The 18,116-nt window shown below is 31.7% G+C and overlaps 2 protein-coding genes across 2 annotated transcripts; both read left to right on the top strand.

The window, feature by feature from the left end:
- The first annotated feature begins 1,053 nt into the window (after positions 1–1,053).
- Positions 1,054–14,449, top strand: LOC140052477 (sulfotransferase 1B1-like). Its single transcript, XM_072098085.1, has 12 exons — positions 1,054–1,106; positions 1,900–2,057; positions 2,471–2,565; positions 3,332–3,521; positions 3,768–3,858; positions 6,537–6,809; positions 7,154–7,389; positions 8,035–8,158; positions 8,795–8,889; positions 9,104–9,144; positions 9,175–9,293; positions 13,825–14,449. Exons 6-12 carry the CDS (start codon positions 6,677–6,679, stop codon positions 13,932–13,934), a joined length of 858 nt encoding a protein of 285 aa, XP_071954186.1. The 5' UTR covers positions 1,054–1,106; positions 1,900–2,057; positions 2,471–2,565; positions 3,332–3,521; positions 3,768–3,858; positions 6,537–6,676; the 3' UTR covers positions 13,935–14,449.
- LOC140052478 (sulfotransferase 1B1-like) lies at positions 1,973–3,829 on the top strand. The gene is made up of 4 exons (XM_072098086.1): positions 1,973–2,057; positions 2,471–2,565; positions 3,332–3,521; positions 3,768–3,829. Exons 1-4 carry the CDS (start codon positions 1,973–1,975, stop codon positions 3,827–3,829), a joined length of 432 nt encoding a protein of 143 aa, XP_071954187.1.
- Positions 14,450–18,116: the final 3,667 nt, after the last annotated feature.

The raw sequence follows: 18,116 nt of genomic DNA, 5'->3' as shown, positions 1-18,116 counted from the left end.
GCTGGGAATTAAATACAGAGGCAATAGTAAAGAAAGGACACCAGAGACTTTATCTGTTAAGGAAGCTGAACCATTTTAATGTCGATAAAGTAATTCTTAGGGTTTTTATATTAAATTCCTTTATTGAGAACGTTTTAAATTTTTTCTTTATATGCTGGTTTTTTAGTCTTAGGGTCAAAGAGAAAAACTAACTACACAGAATTGTTAACTTAAGTTCTAAATTAATAGGTTGTCAACTTCGTAGCTTATCTTCTTTCTGTGACATGCAAACTCTAGAAAAAAGTAGAGCTATTCTAAAAAATATTAACCATGCCTTGTTCAGTGATTTCGAGCTCATGCCTCATGGGCGTCGCTTTCGATGCCCGGCATGTAGAACAAACCGTAAAAGGAATTCGTTTTTGCCAGTGGCTATTCGACTCTTAAATTCTTGATCCTTGACTCTTGTTTTTTTTTTGTACTGTGTATTGTGATATTTTGTATATTTTGTAAGATCATTTTAATCCAGTCCTTTTTATTTGAATTGCCCCGTGTGGGATGATTAAAGAATTTTGAATTGAATTGAATTGAATATCAGCTGTTCAATGTGTACCGCAATAGGTTATTCTAAAACATTTTAGCAGGCCTACGATATTCTTCCATATTTCTGTCTTATGAATATTATTATCAAAGGTTTTAAAACAATATTTCTGAGGTCATCGGTAGAGTTTTAACCGTCGGCGGTAAAGTTAGTTCACTTTGCGATTTCCGGGTTGCAACTAGTTAGGAACTGCAACTCATGCTCGATCACTAGACGTATCTTTAGGTTAAAAAATGTACTAGTAGTAGTCGACCTAAGCTACCTGTTACAAACTGAAGATCCACTTTTAATTAAGGTTAAAATATATGATGTAACCGTAACCGATGTCGGTATTGAGTCACGGACACCGCCGACAAATTTTCACGCAACTGTCATGTCAAGGCCTATTCCAGAATACTAAAAGCCTTAGAATAGATGATATTTTTTACTCTAAAAAATACACCAATAGTTTTTACAGCAGTTTTCTGCTTTTTACAGATTGAAATGACGGCAGATCTAGTACATAAAGGGTACTATCACTACAAAGGAAGTAAGTTTGACATGCTATATACTCCTCCTGGAAACTTGGATACAATGGCAACGTTTGAAGTTAGGCCTGATGATATATTTAAGTATAGTAACAAAATCAGAAGACCGACCCAAGTTTTCTGTTTAAAATGTGCCATGTCTAAGTTGTCTAGGGACCAGAAGTACGTGAAGCTGTATCCCAAGACAGACATACAGTATTTGGTGTTTTTTTTCTCTTTTTCCTAAGTACTCGCTGGACATCTGAAATTAGCCATCTAATTCTGACTGGTGGTGATCCAGATAAAATAGATCGTACCTGTATAGAATCACCTCTGGAAATATCATACTTAAAGGACAAAACTGACATAATCTTCGGTCCCTTTTTTACAAAAAGTTGGAAGCAATTACAACTCGTAGAGTTATTCTCACCCACCTTCCCAAATCCCTACTTTCTCCTCAGGTGTTTACCAAGAAACCTAAGGTAACAAGATTGAAATGCAACTGTCAATCTAGTGGGTTTTTTTCTGTCCGATCAAGAAACACATATTCATTGCACTTGTAATTCTTGCATAATCCTTCGCTGGCTTTAATTCATCCGTGTATTATCTGTGATGATTTAGTTCAAGTCTCTACTTGCTTCCATCCATCTCGTCTGCAACCGTAATTATGGTTATCGCTCTGTTGAGCCCCCTTATTCCTTCAATTGCTAATTGAAAGACATTTAAAATGTATTAAATTGTTTTATGTTCATTTTCTGGCATTTTAGTTTATTGTTAAGTACTATTAAACGTATTATATTGTATATTATGTTTTAGCTTTTAGATCTGCATCAGGCATTTGATTTGATAGATCTGTGTGACGAGAAATGCTAAGGATTGTGGAGTATCTATGTATCACTTCGCCTTAGGACTTGGTGTAATTGAGAAGAGAAGTTGGAATGGATATATTGATAACTGGATAAAACAAGAAGACAGTAAGTATACTTTATTCTGTATATTGTAATGCAAGCAATACTTAAAATGTGATGTGCCTATATGGACATGATGATGTCATATCACTACCATATTTGAACATACCACCACCATATTTGAGCACATCACACTATTTTGTCTAGTTTGATAGTGTAAACAGAGCTTTATACGAATGCTTCAGTTATTCTATTCAAAATGTACGTTTTTACATGATCATATATCTCCAGCTTCCACGTGTTCATGCAATAGAACAATTTAATAGAACAACAATAACATATAATTTTTAACATAACATTTTTTCCGTGCAGTATAAATGAAATTGAACGACATATGATATACAAAAGTAACCAAACCGTAAATATACACAGGTGTGTTGTAACATCTTCTGCACTGACTGTTCACTTTTATTTTATAGTGGTAATGGGAGGATTTTTCACAAATGTTCTTGATTTCTGGAAACATCGACATGATTCAAACTTTTTGTTTATGAAGTATGAAGATATGAAAAAGGTATTCTGAGATTAGGCCAAATGAACTCCCTAGTTAAAGAATGTACCGTAATGATCATTTCCAGGTAATCAAATAATTTGTATTGATTTTCCTTTTTCCTTATTTATAGAAATGGTATATTTTATGTTTATTTGATCAAAATTAATGCAAGGCCTTTTCCCATAGAAAAAACAAATACTCAATCAATGAAATACCCAATTGTGGGCATTCTAGAAAAACATTAATGGCCGGTCTATACTTCCAAAAATAGGGATATGTTTTTGTAGGTGTGCAGGTGTAAAATAACGATATGTTTTTTCTATATCAAAATTAACCGATCAATCAATCTAAAAAAATGCACCTTAACGTAAGGCACACGAAATATGGATTATTACAAATCTTCTTTTATAGTGATTTTGTGTTTGTTATTGAACAATTTAAATTATTTTGACAATGTATATTGACATTATTGTATGCCTATACATATTTTTACATGTATAGGTAGTTTTTAAATTGTAGTTTATGTTCCGGTAAGTAGGTCTATAAAAACACATTTATATATAGTTTATATTGGATAATAAAGGTTGTGCCATCAGTGCAAAAACTGGAATTGGCACACGTGACACAGGCTTATTACATTTTTCCTACTGTATGTAATGTTCTAGATATAACAGAACATTTTGTAAATGGCCGTATGGTTTTTGTAGAGTATTGAAAGTGACTACGTTAATTGAGTTGCTTAAAGCATCAGCATTGTGTTCAATAATGTTCTAAATATTACTTTTAGGACCCAAAAGAATCAATCATTAAATTTGCCGATCATCTAGAGCGCACTCTAACGGATGAAGAACTTGACCAAGTAGTTCATCACTCTGAAGTAAAAAATATGAAGAAATCATATGAAAATTTTGAGAAAAGGGTACAAGGAGGCGTGTTTATAACAAAAGCAATGGGAAAAGTTCCATTGATCCGAAAAGGTAAGTGACTGTAGGTTCTTTCACCACACTAAAGATTAGTAGAAATTTTTAAATTTTAGTGCTTTTCATGCAATTTGTTTTAAGATACTTTACACAATTTGTATTCTTTTAGAAAAAAACATTATTATTATTCTTTGTTATGATCAGAAGATCATCATCATCATCATTCGCTGCTCAGGCAAAATGACAAGTTAGTTATTGCCGGCCTCATTTGGGTTTTAATGTTTGCAAATTGTTTTAATATAGGTCAAATTGGTGACTGGAAGAACCATTTACTGTTGCTCAAAATGAGCAGTTTGATGCTGTGATCAGAGAGAATCTTCACGGAACAGGCCTGGTATATGATTTTGAATAATACATTAATACTCAATTGAACTAATGACCTAACACTATAGTCTTTCATTTTTTCAATGAAGAATTCTTATAACTTAAATTACTAAACTATTTTTATGGTGGTTTGGAATTGATAAGTAGTGTTTAATATGTTATATCTTTTATATTTTAAACTATACTCTGCCTCACAACTTTCGTATAGATTTACTCGTGGATCTATAAATTAATTTATAGATCCGTAATTCACTCAAGATACCACCATTCTAATGTAGCCTCAAAAAGCGATTCACCACAAAGAGAACAGACTATCGAAAAATGACATTAGCCAATTATATACACAAGAACATATGCGAATATTAACAACTTTAAACAATAAACTAGTGATTTTTTAAAAAATATTCCATGGTTTTACTCAAGAAACACCTTCTGTCAATTTGCTTATTGTACGTCTTAAATCTCACATTGTAATAACCAATTTTTTTACTAACACCAGCCAATAATACTTCTCTGGCATACAATTTCTTTTTTAAATTGAATTTTAATAATTTGCTATAGACCTTATATTGTTTTGTACATTTTTTCATCCTTTTTATTTAGTTTCTAATTTTCATATGTTCTGTCTTACGTTTACGATTCTTTATTTAATTGTACACATTTTTTTGTATCTTTATGTTATCTGTATGCTTTATTTGGTAGGGCCACCGTAGTCCAGATAATTGTGGAATCAAATCATTCATACGGCTTTAGCCTTTGTTTTACATATCTGTTTGTGTTGAGAAACACATTTGTTTTAGGATCCACCGATTCGTAATCCAGACACCTATTATTTGTTTTAAATCATTTATTTAAATAAAAGGTAGCCCTAGCCTACATTTGATTCACATTTATTAAGTAACATTTGTTTTTTTAATTTTATATTAAATGTTATATTTATATGTATTTTAGAAACACACCTACTACTTTAGTGTTAATTATGTCAACAAACGACCAAACAATCCTAGGCCTAGCAAGGCTAAAACGCCTATAGGCTAGGCCTAGCCTAATACTAAGGCCTCTAGACTATAGCAGCTCTGGGCCTAGCCTAGGCTAGATCTAGGCCTAGTACTATAGCTTGGCTGAAAGGCAACTTCGACAGACAATTGGAACTCATCTAGGCTAATTATTTTTCCAATTATTCCACGTCTTTTTTAGATGTTTCCATTAATTATTCAAAATCCTACAAACGATCTAAAGTTAATTTAAATGCCTTTTCAAAAGGCTTTTGGTATAAATTAGTACATATAGGGTATATGTTTTATCGCAATCAAAACTTACCAATCATAACATTCAAATCGCGGCGAAAGTACAAAGTAGGTGGCGCTGTTGTATTTCAAAAGCAATATTAAAAAAACAAAATGTTTTTCAAACGCAGAAAGATTTTTTTTTTCGTACACGAAAAAAGGTACTATTAAACGATCGTTTAATAGTGCGTACTATTACACGCCATGTGACCTAAATGCGTCCAATAAAATGACAGGAATTTATTTATGTGTTATATACCTGTATAATATAGTATAGCAGTAATGTAAATTTACATCATCGCGCTTAGCCTCGTGCCTAGCCTATGGAACTGTTTTGTCCCCATTTACCCAAAGATAGCCTACTACACTATCTTTGATTTACCTTTTAAATATGGCGCCCTCTGGAGTTATCGCTTAATAAGCTGTTAAGCTCAGGTACAGGCATGAATTTTAAATATAATATTTGGTTAATTGTACATAAATCAAATATGTGTAACAGAAATCAAGACGAAAAAACATGAATTTCCCTTAATATGGTCAAATACAAAATTTGGCAAAATTCTTCCATAAAAACCAAGAAGACCTTTTTTCAGTAGTTAGGTAGTTAACCTAATGTAATAACATGTCTGGTGACTCCCTAGAAGGTGAAAAAAGATGGTGGATATACGCTGGATAATTTTTGCTATAGCATGAAAATAAAAATCTGAAGTTGAATAAAAAAAAACAGAAATGTAATATTCAAGTTATATTACCTATATTTAGTCATCTGATAACATTTTTTACCACAATGTTTATTTTTCATAGCGTTTTAAAATGTCTGTCTATTTACAAAATTTGTGTACAAAAGAATAGAGATTTTACTGTTTAATTTGAACTATCCCCCCACTGATAAGAAAGTGCTGATTTTCAACAAGCTTGTGTAACACAAATAAAATCCCAAAAATTATGAAACATAGGGGAAACTATAGATCGATAATTATTGGAATGTATGATCAATAGAAATTTTTTGCCCGCACCTGGCCTTTACACAAGTTTCTTTCCGGAGGAAATTAATTAATTTACTCACAAGCGAAAGTACTGTTACTATGTCCATGACATTCCTACTAAAATGTAATTATGTTAAATTATTACTCGGTGTGTTTGTTTTTGTATCTTTATAACATTATTATTTCATGTTTCTTTGTTGTAAACAACGTAAATGTAATGAATAGGCTAAGATTAGTATTGTATTCCATATTGAAATATTTCTCGTATACATTTTCTAATTTCACTACAGAAATACAGCTTTTGTCGTTAGCTTCTACCCATAATGTAGCTCCGCACCCCTATTCTCTATATCCATTCTTCCAATTATATAACTACAAGTTGAATAATAATAATGCATCGACGCGGACAATTTCAGATAACCACCTTTCAATCGGGCATAAAGAGTAAAACGCACATTTAAATCTGGTGGAAATAGTTTTAAAATAAACGACTCAGATTATTTAATCTGAACCTATCTTGTGGAACGTCAAACTGTAACATTGATTCGACATCAAAATGGAAGAAGGCTGTTACTACTACAAAGGTTTCAAATTTAACATGTTGTTTGTTCCCCCTGAAAACTTGGATGCCATGTCAACGTTTGAAGTTCGAGCCGATGATATCTTCTTGGTGACTTACGCTAAGTGTGGTAAGTAGGCCTAAATAAGGTTAACAAAATGATCAAATTAATGTTAACACATTGATTAATGCTATTAATGTTTGGAACATTGTTAATGTATATATAACTAGACTAGTTATAGATATAACTTTTATCCGATTCTACAGCTGATAGACACCATATAGATACACCTAAATGACCATCGATGGAAGTCAGTAAAATAGAAGTCTTGAATGGAGACTACTGTAATAATGCTCTGTCGGTATTATTAAGTTATGATTAGGTAAATTTAACTTTAATTTTTGGTCTATATATCTTGCGAAATGTAATTTATTACCGAGATTGTTTTTATGTTTTATATGTTTTTAATTTAGGCACACACTGGGCATGTGAAATTATTAATCTAATTCTTACTGGTGGTGATCCGGACAAAATAGACCGTACCTGTATGGAAGCATGTTTAGAAATGTCATACCTAAAGGACATAACTGACTTCACATCTACTGTGCCTTATTATAAAACATTGGAGGCAAAAACAAGTCGTAGAGTAATTCTCACGCACCTGCCCAAATCCCTACTACCACCTCAAGTATTTACCAAGAAACCTAAGGTAAGCATATTTCAATTTGTAGTATACCTTTTACCTTATCCAAAACTTCTTATAATTTACCCGCTGTATACGGTATAGAGAAAAAAATCTCTTTTGTCAATCAAAATACTTGTAAGGAAAAAATATTCCCCGTTCAACTAACTAAACATTCATTTTTGTATAGTTACTTTGTTTTTCCAACTGAGTGAATCTGAATGGAAATGAACAAAAGGGAGAACAGGTCTGGTGCAGACAGGTTGAAAGGGGGCCACCACACATAGTTGTTTCTGTGGTTTTTTTTTTAAAGCATATTGAAGTGTACCAGTATATCAATGGAGTCTCCATATTTTATCATTCATTCATTCAATGGTTATTTTGTTTTTCCAACTGTGAGTAAATCTGAATGGAAATGAACAAAAGGGAGAACAAGTCTGGTGCAGACAGGATGAAAGGGAGCCAGCACCACGCAATATTACAGCAATCTCGTTATTTCATATTCCATATAACCAATACCATGATGGAAAATCGTGTGCAGGCGTTCTTTTTATTATTTCGAATGACTCCCGGAACGAAAGACGGTACCGTTTTGTTAGAAAATCGTACGAAGAACTGAACGGCGGAATATTCAACAGAACAAGTGTGAATATAGGTCTACTTCTCTTATAGGTGATATATGTAACTCGAAATCCTAAGGATTGTGGCGTATCTATGTATCATGCTTTTAAAGAAATGGGAATGCCGGATTCAGATTGGGATGGATTTGTTAATGAATGGACAAAACAAGATAATTGTAAGAAAACATAACAACCTTATACATATACACATACATGCTTAATCACAACTAATTATACTAATTGTGTATGAAAAAAGTTTAAGCCTACCATTTTTCTTTTTGCTTAAGTAAATATTGTTTAGAAGTGTAACAAGCTGCTGTTCATTCTTCCGCATTCATTAAATATCACATTGTGATCTTTAAGGAAATGATGAAAAAAGTACATTTTTGTGACTCATTTTTGTGTGTAAATTTGTTTTTTTTCGTATTTTTTTGTAAAAACTACTGATTCAATAAATATAATATAATCTAAGATGTAAGAATAATCTTATAATACTTTAGTTTGCCGACAATTGATTATAACTCTTGTTGTTAAGTATAGTATAATATAAGGTATAGTACGGTAACAACCATGTGTATATAAATTCATGTAGTTTATCGAAAGTAACATGTTTATCATAGAATAGACTTCGTCATCAGGTAGGATTTAAGAAAATTAATCATTGTACGTAAGAATTAATTATTTGCTAAGGTTATTTTGAAGCTGACATTAAATTAAAATTAAAATTAACTTAAAAATAAAGGGCTCTCTTCAGTTGCAACAGTTGTATTAGACACGTTTAATCTACTGTGTTACAATAATTTTGTTTCCAGTGCTATTCGGTGGATTCTTTACACACGTTTTGGATTTCTGGAAACATCGACATGATTCAAACTTGTTGTTTATGAAGTATGAAGATATGAAAAAGGTATGGATATAGTTTGTATAGTGGAGTATTAAATAAAAGATATTTCATTGACAGTTTCTCATAACTAGCTACCTACAGTGTTAACGTGTCAGTGTGTCAATTTATAGAAGATATAATTTCTTGGTTAAATGATATAAGCCTAAAATCACATTAGTAGACTAAGGGTATTTAATAACTCTCAAAATATTGGTGTTGGTTTGTCTGTTATTTTTAGGATCCTAGAGGATCGATTGTCAGGTTTGCCGATCACCTAGAGTGCAATCTAACTGACGAAAAACTTTAACTTGTTGTTCATCACTCGGAGGTGAACAATATGAAGAAAACGTACGATAACATTGAGAAGAATATACCCGGTGGAGTGTTTCTGACAAAAATATTGGGAAAGGCACCGTTTATTCGAAAAGGTTGGTTGTTGCTATTTAGGCACATATATATTATATTATTATATTCATATTCCTAGTTGCCAAATCCATATGTGCGACGAATTCTAGATCATTGAGCTTTTCGCTTCAGAAAATGAGGTCGCATGTTTCTATTTTTTGCGATAAAAAAAACCTGAGCTTCAATATCTATAGCGAATTGAACATCAGTTCGAAAGCAGAGACATGCATCTATATATAAATTATGGTTAATTCTGACATAGGCGAGCACAATGCAAAAACTTCGGTACAAACCTTATCTATCTCAGATGTACTGTGAAACGTAGATTTGATAACATTAGTTTTCACATCGACGCTATTGTTCCATATTTCTATCTTAGGAAGATATTATAAAGGGTTTTATAAGAAATTTTCTGATTTCAATCGGTAAATTTTAACTCTACGCGCGGTAGAAGTAATTTCCGGGTTCACGGTAAGGTGTTGGTTTCAACCAGGGAGTTGTAAAACAACTACCTGTTTCAACTAAGTTGGCCGTTGGTGCTTAGTGGCGATAGCCATTTAGATTTTTTGTTTATTTTCAGTATAGTAGTACATAAAGATCAAATTAAATACATTCATGAAACATAGGAGTAAATTGTGGGAATTAATTATATAAAATTACATTACATCGAGAGAATTGATGATAAGAGTTTTTGTTTTGAAATCGAATGAAACCCCGATAGCCGAGTTGTTGAGTAAGCTGCCAGGACTTTTTTTTTTTTTTATCTTATGTGGGTTCATCCCACTTTTATTTCCATACCACTGTTCTCTTTACATATATTTTTCACTATACACTAATACATATCATTATATTTACAATGTTTGTTTAATCATCTGTATACATATACTTATTTAAAGAGTTTTATTCATTTGTTTACATATTATCACATTGATTACATAGCTTCCTCTTTTTAAACATATTATTTGTAACACATTTTCATTAACAAGCTTATTTTTTTCTTACATAGTTGTTTTTGATTTTTTCATCTACCACATTTTCATTTAACAATGCATATTCTCTGTTATACTCATTACTTACTATATGTTTACTGTTAACATAATATTGTTCTCATTCTTTAACCTTAATATTAATATTTTTGTTCTTTAATGTTTACAAAACTTTTATTTCCAGCAGATCTTTTTTTGCATCTATAACTTCTTAAATTTTCATTTAACTTTTTTACATTCTTCTCTTATGTGGATTCATTCCACTTTTTTTTTTTTTTCTTATTTTCTTTAAAAACTATTTCCATATATTATTTTGTTTATACATACATTATCATTTAACCACATTGATTACCTGGTTTCCTCTTTTTATACATATTATCTATAACACATTTTCATTAACAAAGCTTATTTTTTTCTTACATAGTTGTTTTGTTTTTTTTTTCATCTACATGCATATTTATTTCATACAATTATAATACGTTTATGTTTAATAAATCCATCCCATGGGTTTGTCCCATTTTATTTTTCTTTGGATTTATCTATGCAAACATATTTTCATTTAAACAATGCTTATTCTCTGTTATACTAATTACTTACAAACTTTTTACTGTTAACATTATATTTTCCTCATCCTTTAACATTGATTTTTTTTTTATCTTTAAATGTTTACAAAATTTATTTCCAACAGATTATCCTTTTTTGCATCTACAGTATAACCCATCAAAGTTTCATTTAACTTTTTTTTTCCTATGTGGGTTCATTCAATTATTTTTTTTTTACTTATTATTTATTCTATTATTTTTTCATACATACATTATCATTTAACAACATTTGTGTTTAATGATCCATTAAAAAAATTAGAATTTTTTTTTTCTTTTTAACCATTTTATCATTTCAAAATTCCACATGCAGTAAGAATGTGCAAATTACATATATACGGTATATACCTATAATATGAAAGCTTTGATGAAAACACTTCACCACTTAAACCTAAACCTTCTTATCCTTCATCATTTTTTTTTATCATCAATCTATAAAAAGCTTTTCACATTTTGTCTTTTTGTTTTCAAATCATCAAGGTATACATATTTACAAAACATACAATATAGTAGCAAGAAAAAAAAAAAAAAAAAAAAAAAAAAAAAAAAAAACATAATAGATTCATCATTCATGGTATCTCTTTTACATATTTTCTTCCTTAATCTGGTTGAGCATATACAGTATACCTGCAGATTTACATATTTCTTATCTTTTTTTCAGATTTAAACATTTGTAGGAGATTGATTTTTTTTTCTTTTTCCAATAAACTTAATATCTTTACTTTATAAATACAAAATGCTCCTAAAGTGTATAATTTATTTACGTAATTATTGTCAGTTTCAAATAAAAGTCTTTTGAAAGAAAAAACAGGAATATGTATGCTTACTGCTCTAATTATTTCGTTTATCTCTCTCCATAAACATTTTACTGTTATGCACTCTACTAACATATGTTTATCATTCTCAATAACATTGCATGTGTCACAACATGGGGAATTTACAAGTCTCCACCTATGTAATCTTTCATTTGTTGGCAATATTCTGTGCAACAATTTAAAATTAAAATGTGCCAGTTTTTTTTCTTTAAGACCAGAAACTTTCTTAACCCATATTTTTGTCCATGGCATATTACCAAATATGGATTCCCACTTAACCTGTGCCGTAGGTGTAATATATTGAGCATCTATTATGAATCTATATAATTGTCTAGACGTCATATTTAAGACCTTATTGTTTGTAATAGGTATATCATTTACATTAATGTCATGTGTTGATTTTAAAATACATTTCCATTCTTTTGGAATGGCTTTCAATATACATGAATATTCACTGATCCAATTTTGTGTACATCTTAACCATCTTTTTATCTCTATCGCAGGCTTAAACACATTATTATTTATTACATCATATATTTTTAAAAACCCTGAACTAATCCAGTTACAGTTATATAACGGCTTCTTTTTAATACATATAAACTCATTACCCCATAATGATTGATTAATAATGTCATCATAGCTTATTGGTTCCTTATTTAATCTATTATTACAAGCATTAGCTACTGCTATAGACTTAATAACTGAGAGGTAAAATGGTGGTACGGATATATTACACGGAACTTTTGATAAATTTGAGGTTAATGATTTTGGGCCTATCTTTTCTATATAAAATGTAGGTAAATATTTCCATTTGGCATCATCGTTTTCATACAGTCTCCTGTACCATTTAACTTGGAAAGATATTACCTGAGATCTGAATTCTACCATTTTTAGACCACCTTGACTGTAATTGGCACACATGGTTTTTCTTTTTATTTTCTCTTTCTTGGTTTCCCAAATGAATTTAAAAATTAATTTATCCACCTCTTTTATTACTTTTTCTGGTACTAGCAAAATGCAGGAATTGTATATAATTTTTGAGAGCGCTAATGTTTTTACAATAGTAATTCTTCCAAAAAAAGTGAGGTGTCTTTTCTCCCATGTTTTTAGGGTATTTTCTAATGCGTCTATTTTTTCTTTCCAGTTCTTTTGATAACAATATTCCTTATCATGTCCAACATAGATACCTAATATCCGAATTGGTGTGGATGTCCAAGAAATGTTACCATGTGTGTCCTTGCAGTCTCTTAAACTGCCAAGCCAAAAAGCATTTGTTTTATTCTTATTTAATTTTAATCCAGAAACCTCTCCAAACTTTTCAATAATACTTATGCTGTTATCTATACTATTTATATCCTTTAGAAAAAGCACAGTGTCATCTGCTAGCTGTGCAATCTTAATCTGCCAGGACTTTATGTATACTGTGCGCTATCTGTGTCCCGTCAGGACCCTGGGATACTTCTGCCCATGTTGCAAGCCGTCTAAAACGTCTTCCTTCTTAGGCCACTGTGTCGCGGAATAATGTATTAATTATACCAATTAGGATGGTATTTATTTGAATAAACGCCCGGAACAAAACATCAATTTAAATAAATATCTCGCTACTCACCACTCTCCCCCCCCCCCCCAACCCCAAATACATCTAATAAACGCCCATCCACATTTATACACACAATATTGTATTATATTTATAACACAATTATACTATTTTTAGTATAGATTTCTTCGGATTGTTATCTACAATTTACCAAGCATTTGTTATTTTAGGTTAGTGAGTACGTTTAGTTTTACGAATATCAAAAGCATTTAAATAATGGTAACCGACCGAAATTGTCCAGGCCAGAATGTCCTTCTAAGACTTTTTACGTCCTGAGTCATTATCATTCCGAGAACCATCGTCTACACTTCCTAGAGGGGGAGCGAGCGAAGCGAGCTCACCCTCTAGTCAGAATAATTCGTTGTGTTGTAATTGGATAGTAAGTGCAGCGCGATTTTTTCCAGCAAATAATTCTCGAAAAATAACATAGTGGTATATTGGCTACCGTAATAGTCATTGTTGTATTATTTTATTTACAATTTCTGGTCTTATAATTAACTTTCCATATTGCACTTGTACATATTCCAACAGAAAATATCTTTATTATCTATGTTAAGGTCAAATTGGTGACTGGAAGAACCACTTCACTGTTGCTCAAAATGAGCAGTTTGATGTTGTTATCAGAGAGAATCTTCATACCACCGGATTAGTATTTGATTTTGAATAATGCAGTCAAATAGTAAACACACCATGAGTGTCCCATTCGATTATTGAAAACATAAACGAACCGTAAAACAATAATGTAGATAACGAGTTGATATAATATTCAATTTCCAGTATTTCAAGTTACAGTGATTAGCAAGTTACAGTTAAACCTCAGGTTATATCAAGTTACAGTGATATAGCAAGTTAGGTCCATACAGTAAAATCTCAGGTTAGGCCTATATCAAGTTAATACATTTAAATCTCAGTCTGGAATTTGAATATTTTATTGCTTAATTACATATTTGTATTTATTACATACGTGTTTATTATGCTTTGCTGAAATATAATAATCAAAATATAATAATTACATATTTTATTTAAACAATTAGAATCGAACACTTATAATAATAATAATAAGTAATAATCTTTCCGTGGTCTAATTTTAAGGAAATAAAGACAGTTGTTTAGCAATACGTTTGTTTTTGTCAATTGATCTTCGACGCATACATGTGAATAGAGCAATCATACTGCGCATAATCATTTATACATGGGTGTGTTTCGTTATTGATAGAGTATTTACGACAATATCAGTTGATGTTTTATAGAGGACCACGGCAAGCGACATACAATCATTTGTTGCAAGCCATTCTACTCCGCTTGCCCATGGTACCACCCGCGGTGCGTTGCAACGACGCCCTCAATAAAGTATAACATTAACTTTAATAGCGAGGACGCACTCTATTTAATGAACCAAGGAAATAACTCGTGAACTAAGTCCATAACAACTTTGTCATTATACTGATAGTATATTTAACGTCAGGGTGTGTTTAAGAATACACGACGGCTTTACTAAATTATTTTCTACAAATACAGATCCTTTAAATATTAATTGTATGCTATTTGTGTACGGTTCAGTTCACACAATTGTTATTGGAATCTCTTTTCAATGTATTATATTATGTTTTCTCTTTATTGTAACTACATATAAATTAATCTAACTTAATACAAGGTTCAGTTAGCTACTTCAATGGCTATTGTTAGTGAATTATTGTAATGGCATATTTATTTCAATATATGTATCCGTACATAGTCGATGGAATGGTTCAACACACATTCCATCCTATATAATCCATTAATTCGCTTATCCATTTCCATCCATCCCCAATAAAAGTTTGAATGGAACAGTTAATCAAATCTTCCAAAATACAGCATCCTCCTCAACAAAACATTAATAGATTTGATTAGATAAATATCTAATTTCAAATCCCTGCTTCTTTATGATGACCTGTATAACAATATTATTGCTTGCCTAAAACGTGCATCTAGTGAATGTTTGAAGCCCACTAGGTCCAAGTCATATAATATTGTGCCGGGCTGGAATGATTATGTTTCTGATCTGCATTCTGTTGCTCGTGAAGCCTTCTTATTATGGAGAACTAACAACGGGAAACCAAGGAATGGGCCCTTGTTTCATTCTATGAAAATATCTCGTTCTCGTTTTAAGTTGGCATTACGCACGTGTAAACAGAATGATCAACAACTGAGAGCTGATAAATTAGCTCAGTCTTAGGCCTACAACAGTAATAGGGACTACCAAGGTTTTTGGGAAGGTGATATGAACGATACTAGAGCTATAGGCCTACCTCTGAAGTTATTGATAATGTTAGTGGTGAATAATCTATATATAAATTTACGTAAGGGCAAAATTCGGTAAATCGCGCCTTACTTCTAGAATTTTCACTCGATGGTATGTAAAGTTGGTTCGTACTTTCGGTACTGATTTTAACCGCCTGATGTAACCCTGTTTACTAATTAAATTGAGTTAGATAATTAGTTATTGACGATTAAAACGAATTTAGGTTCAACGATTTGCCCCAAATAGGGGTGTTTTCCGATCGTGGTATACACTGTCTAATGGATGTCCATCTTGAAAAATACCCGCCAAAAAAATGCGAGGAGGCTTCGCATTTTCCTATCTCCTCCTACGATAATTGTTTTTAATAGCTGAAAACCGGTTGAACAGCTAGAGTACAGCATCATAATGTTGAAGACAGGCCGATTTTCTTAAAAAAATACTATTTTGATAGATTTAATATACGATTATACAAATGTATTGATTTGCGATGAATGGAACATCCCAATCTCTCAGTCTGCCAGAGTTTGGTTTAACACAAGTACTGTAGGTAAATTTATGAGCCCTTGGTTTAACACATACGGTAGGTAAATATATGGGCCCTTTGAGAATAAACTTGCAATACTTTGACAATACTGTAAATACCTATTAACTATTTTTCATTTGAATCGAACATTTCTTACTGTGAATGTTCGTACTGTTAGATGTAATATAAAAATATATACAAATAAACTTTATTACTGAGACTGTGGATAGGCTCTACTGTTAGATATACAAATAAACTTTATACTGACAGTTCCTTCTCAACGTTTGTATTAATTAATAATTACCAAAAATATAAACGTCGTAGTGGTGTATCGTGACATGTACTTTAATATTTCAATCGATTATGACAGTGACAGTTTTAACAAAGTATTAAATCGCAAATGTTTTAGGCCTACTGTATTTAGAGGTATATTATTTATAGGCCTATAAAACATGAACAAAATATTTCGTTACTCAGTGGATAAAGAATATATTTAAAAATTGTTCCTCTTTGTACCTATCCGCTTTCCCATCCCTCAACCCTAATGTTACATAGCAAGGAGGCTTCGCATTTTCCTATCTCCTCCTACGATAATTGTTTTTAATAGCTGAAAACCGGTTGAACAGCTAGAGTACACCATCATAATGTTGAAGACAGGCCGATTTTCTTTAAAAAAATACTATTTTGATAGATTGCTAGAGTACACCATCATAATGTTGAAGACAGGCCGATTTTCTTTAAAAAAGACTATTTTGATAGATTTAATATACGATTATACAAATGTATTGATTTGCGATGAATGGAACATCCCAATCTCTCAGTCTGCCAGAGTTTGGTTTAACACAAGTACTGTAGGTAAATTTATGAGCCCTTGGTTTAACACATACGGTAGGTAAATATATGGGCCCTTTGAGAATAAACTTGCAATAGGTTCGGAAAATGTTAAAAACCAATTTATATTATTTGAATCGGTAAACAGTTTCCATTTATTATACATTGATAATGAAACATGAAATATTCCTATTTATGTTCATTACAATTTATATTTAGTAGTCCCACGGACTTCATCTTAGCCACTCCCCCGAGTGCTAAGGCCAAATTTATGATACCCTACTTTCTATGTAAGTTTAGTTACAGTTAGTTCTTGACGATAATACAACGAATTTAGGTTACACCCTTCGGCCGCGAAAACGTTTCTGTACAAATATGATACCGATTGGCTTTATTTCATTCAACAGCGACCATAATGTCGCCAATTACAGGATAGATAAACTATTTTATTATTGATGTGCTTATAAATTAAGACTCATGTAAACAGCTTGATTACATCATTTTACAGACAAACGAAACTTTTTTAAACCTACTGTTTCAATAACTGAGTATAATACTGTATACGTTTTCATAAGTAAGTGCATATACATTTTCGTGTTTTCATTGACGAGATTGTAATAGTAACTTCAGTAACTATTACAGTACTTATTTATTATACGACACAAGACAATTGTATCTGACAGGTACGTACATTATTCTAAAAAATAAGTCTAGATAGATCCCTTAGGCGTCATAAATCACAGGCCAACAAATCAGTACTCATGACAGAAATTCGACCCAGTTTGGTTCACACAAATGTTTACAGGAATTTCAACCACCACAACCGATGATTTGCCCTAAATATTTAGGTAGACTACAGTTTAATTTTTCACTGAATAGGAGCTTGAATTTCCGATTTCCATTTCGCAGAATGTCTAGGTCTATTTATTTAGTTTGGTTCTTATAATATATAAATACAATCAACTTTATTACTGCGGTTCCATCACCACCACCACGTGCCGCCCAATTCCCCGGTACATACATTTCCATTTCTCCCTAATTTCTTTAGTCCACATAAATTAATTGTCCTTTATGGAATCCAGTATTGGTTTTGTTGTCTCTATTCTATTCTACTGTATTCGAGAACCATCTGTGAGCACCCCTAGATGGTACGCGAGCGAAGCGAGCGTGCCATCTAGTTATGAGAATTTGTTTAACTGTGTGGATAACACGAC

The sequence above is a fragment of the Antedon mediterranea genome, chromosome 6, assembly GCF_964355755.1.
Source record: "Antedon mediterranea chromosome 6, ecAntMedi1.1, whole genome shotgun sequence".
Taxonomy (NCBI): Eukaryota; Metazoa; Echinodermata; class Crinoidea; order Comatulida; family Antedonidae; genus Antedon; species Antedon mediterranea.
The sequence above is the reverse complement of the archived record's forward strand: the minus strand, read 5'-3'. Positions and strand labels throughout refer to the sequence as shown.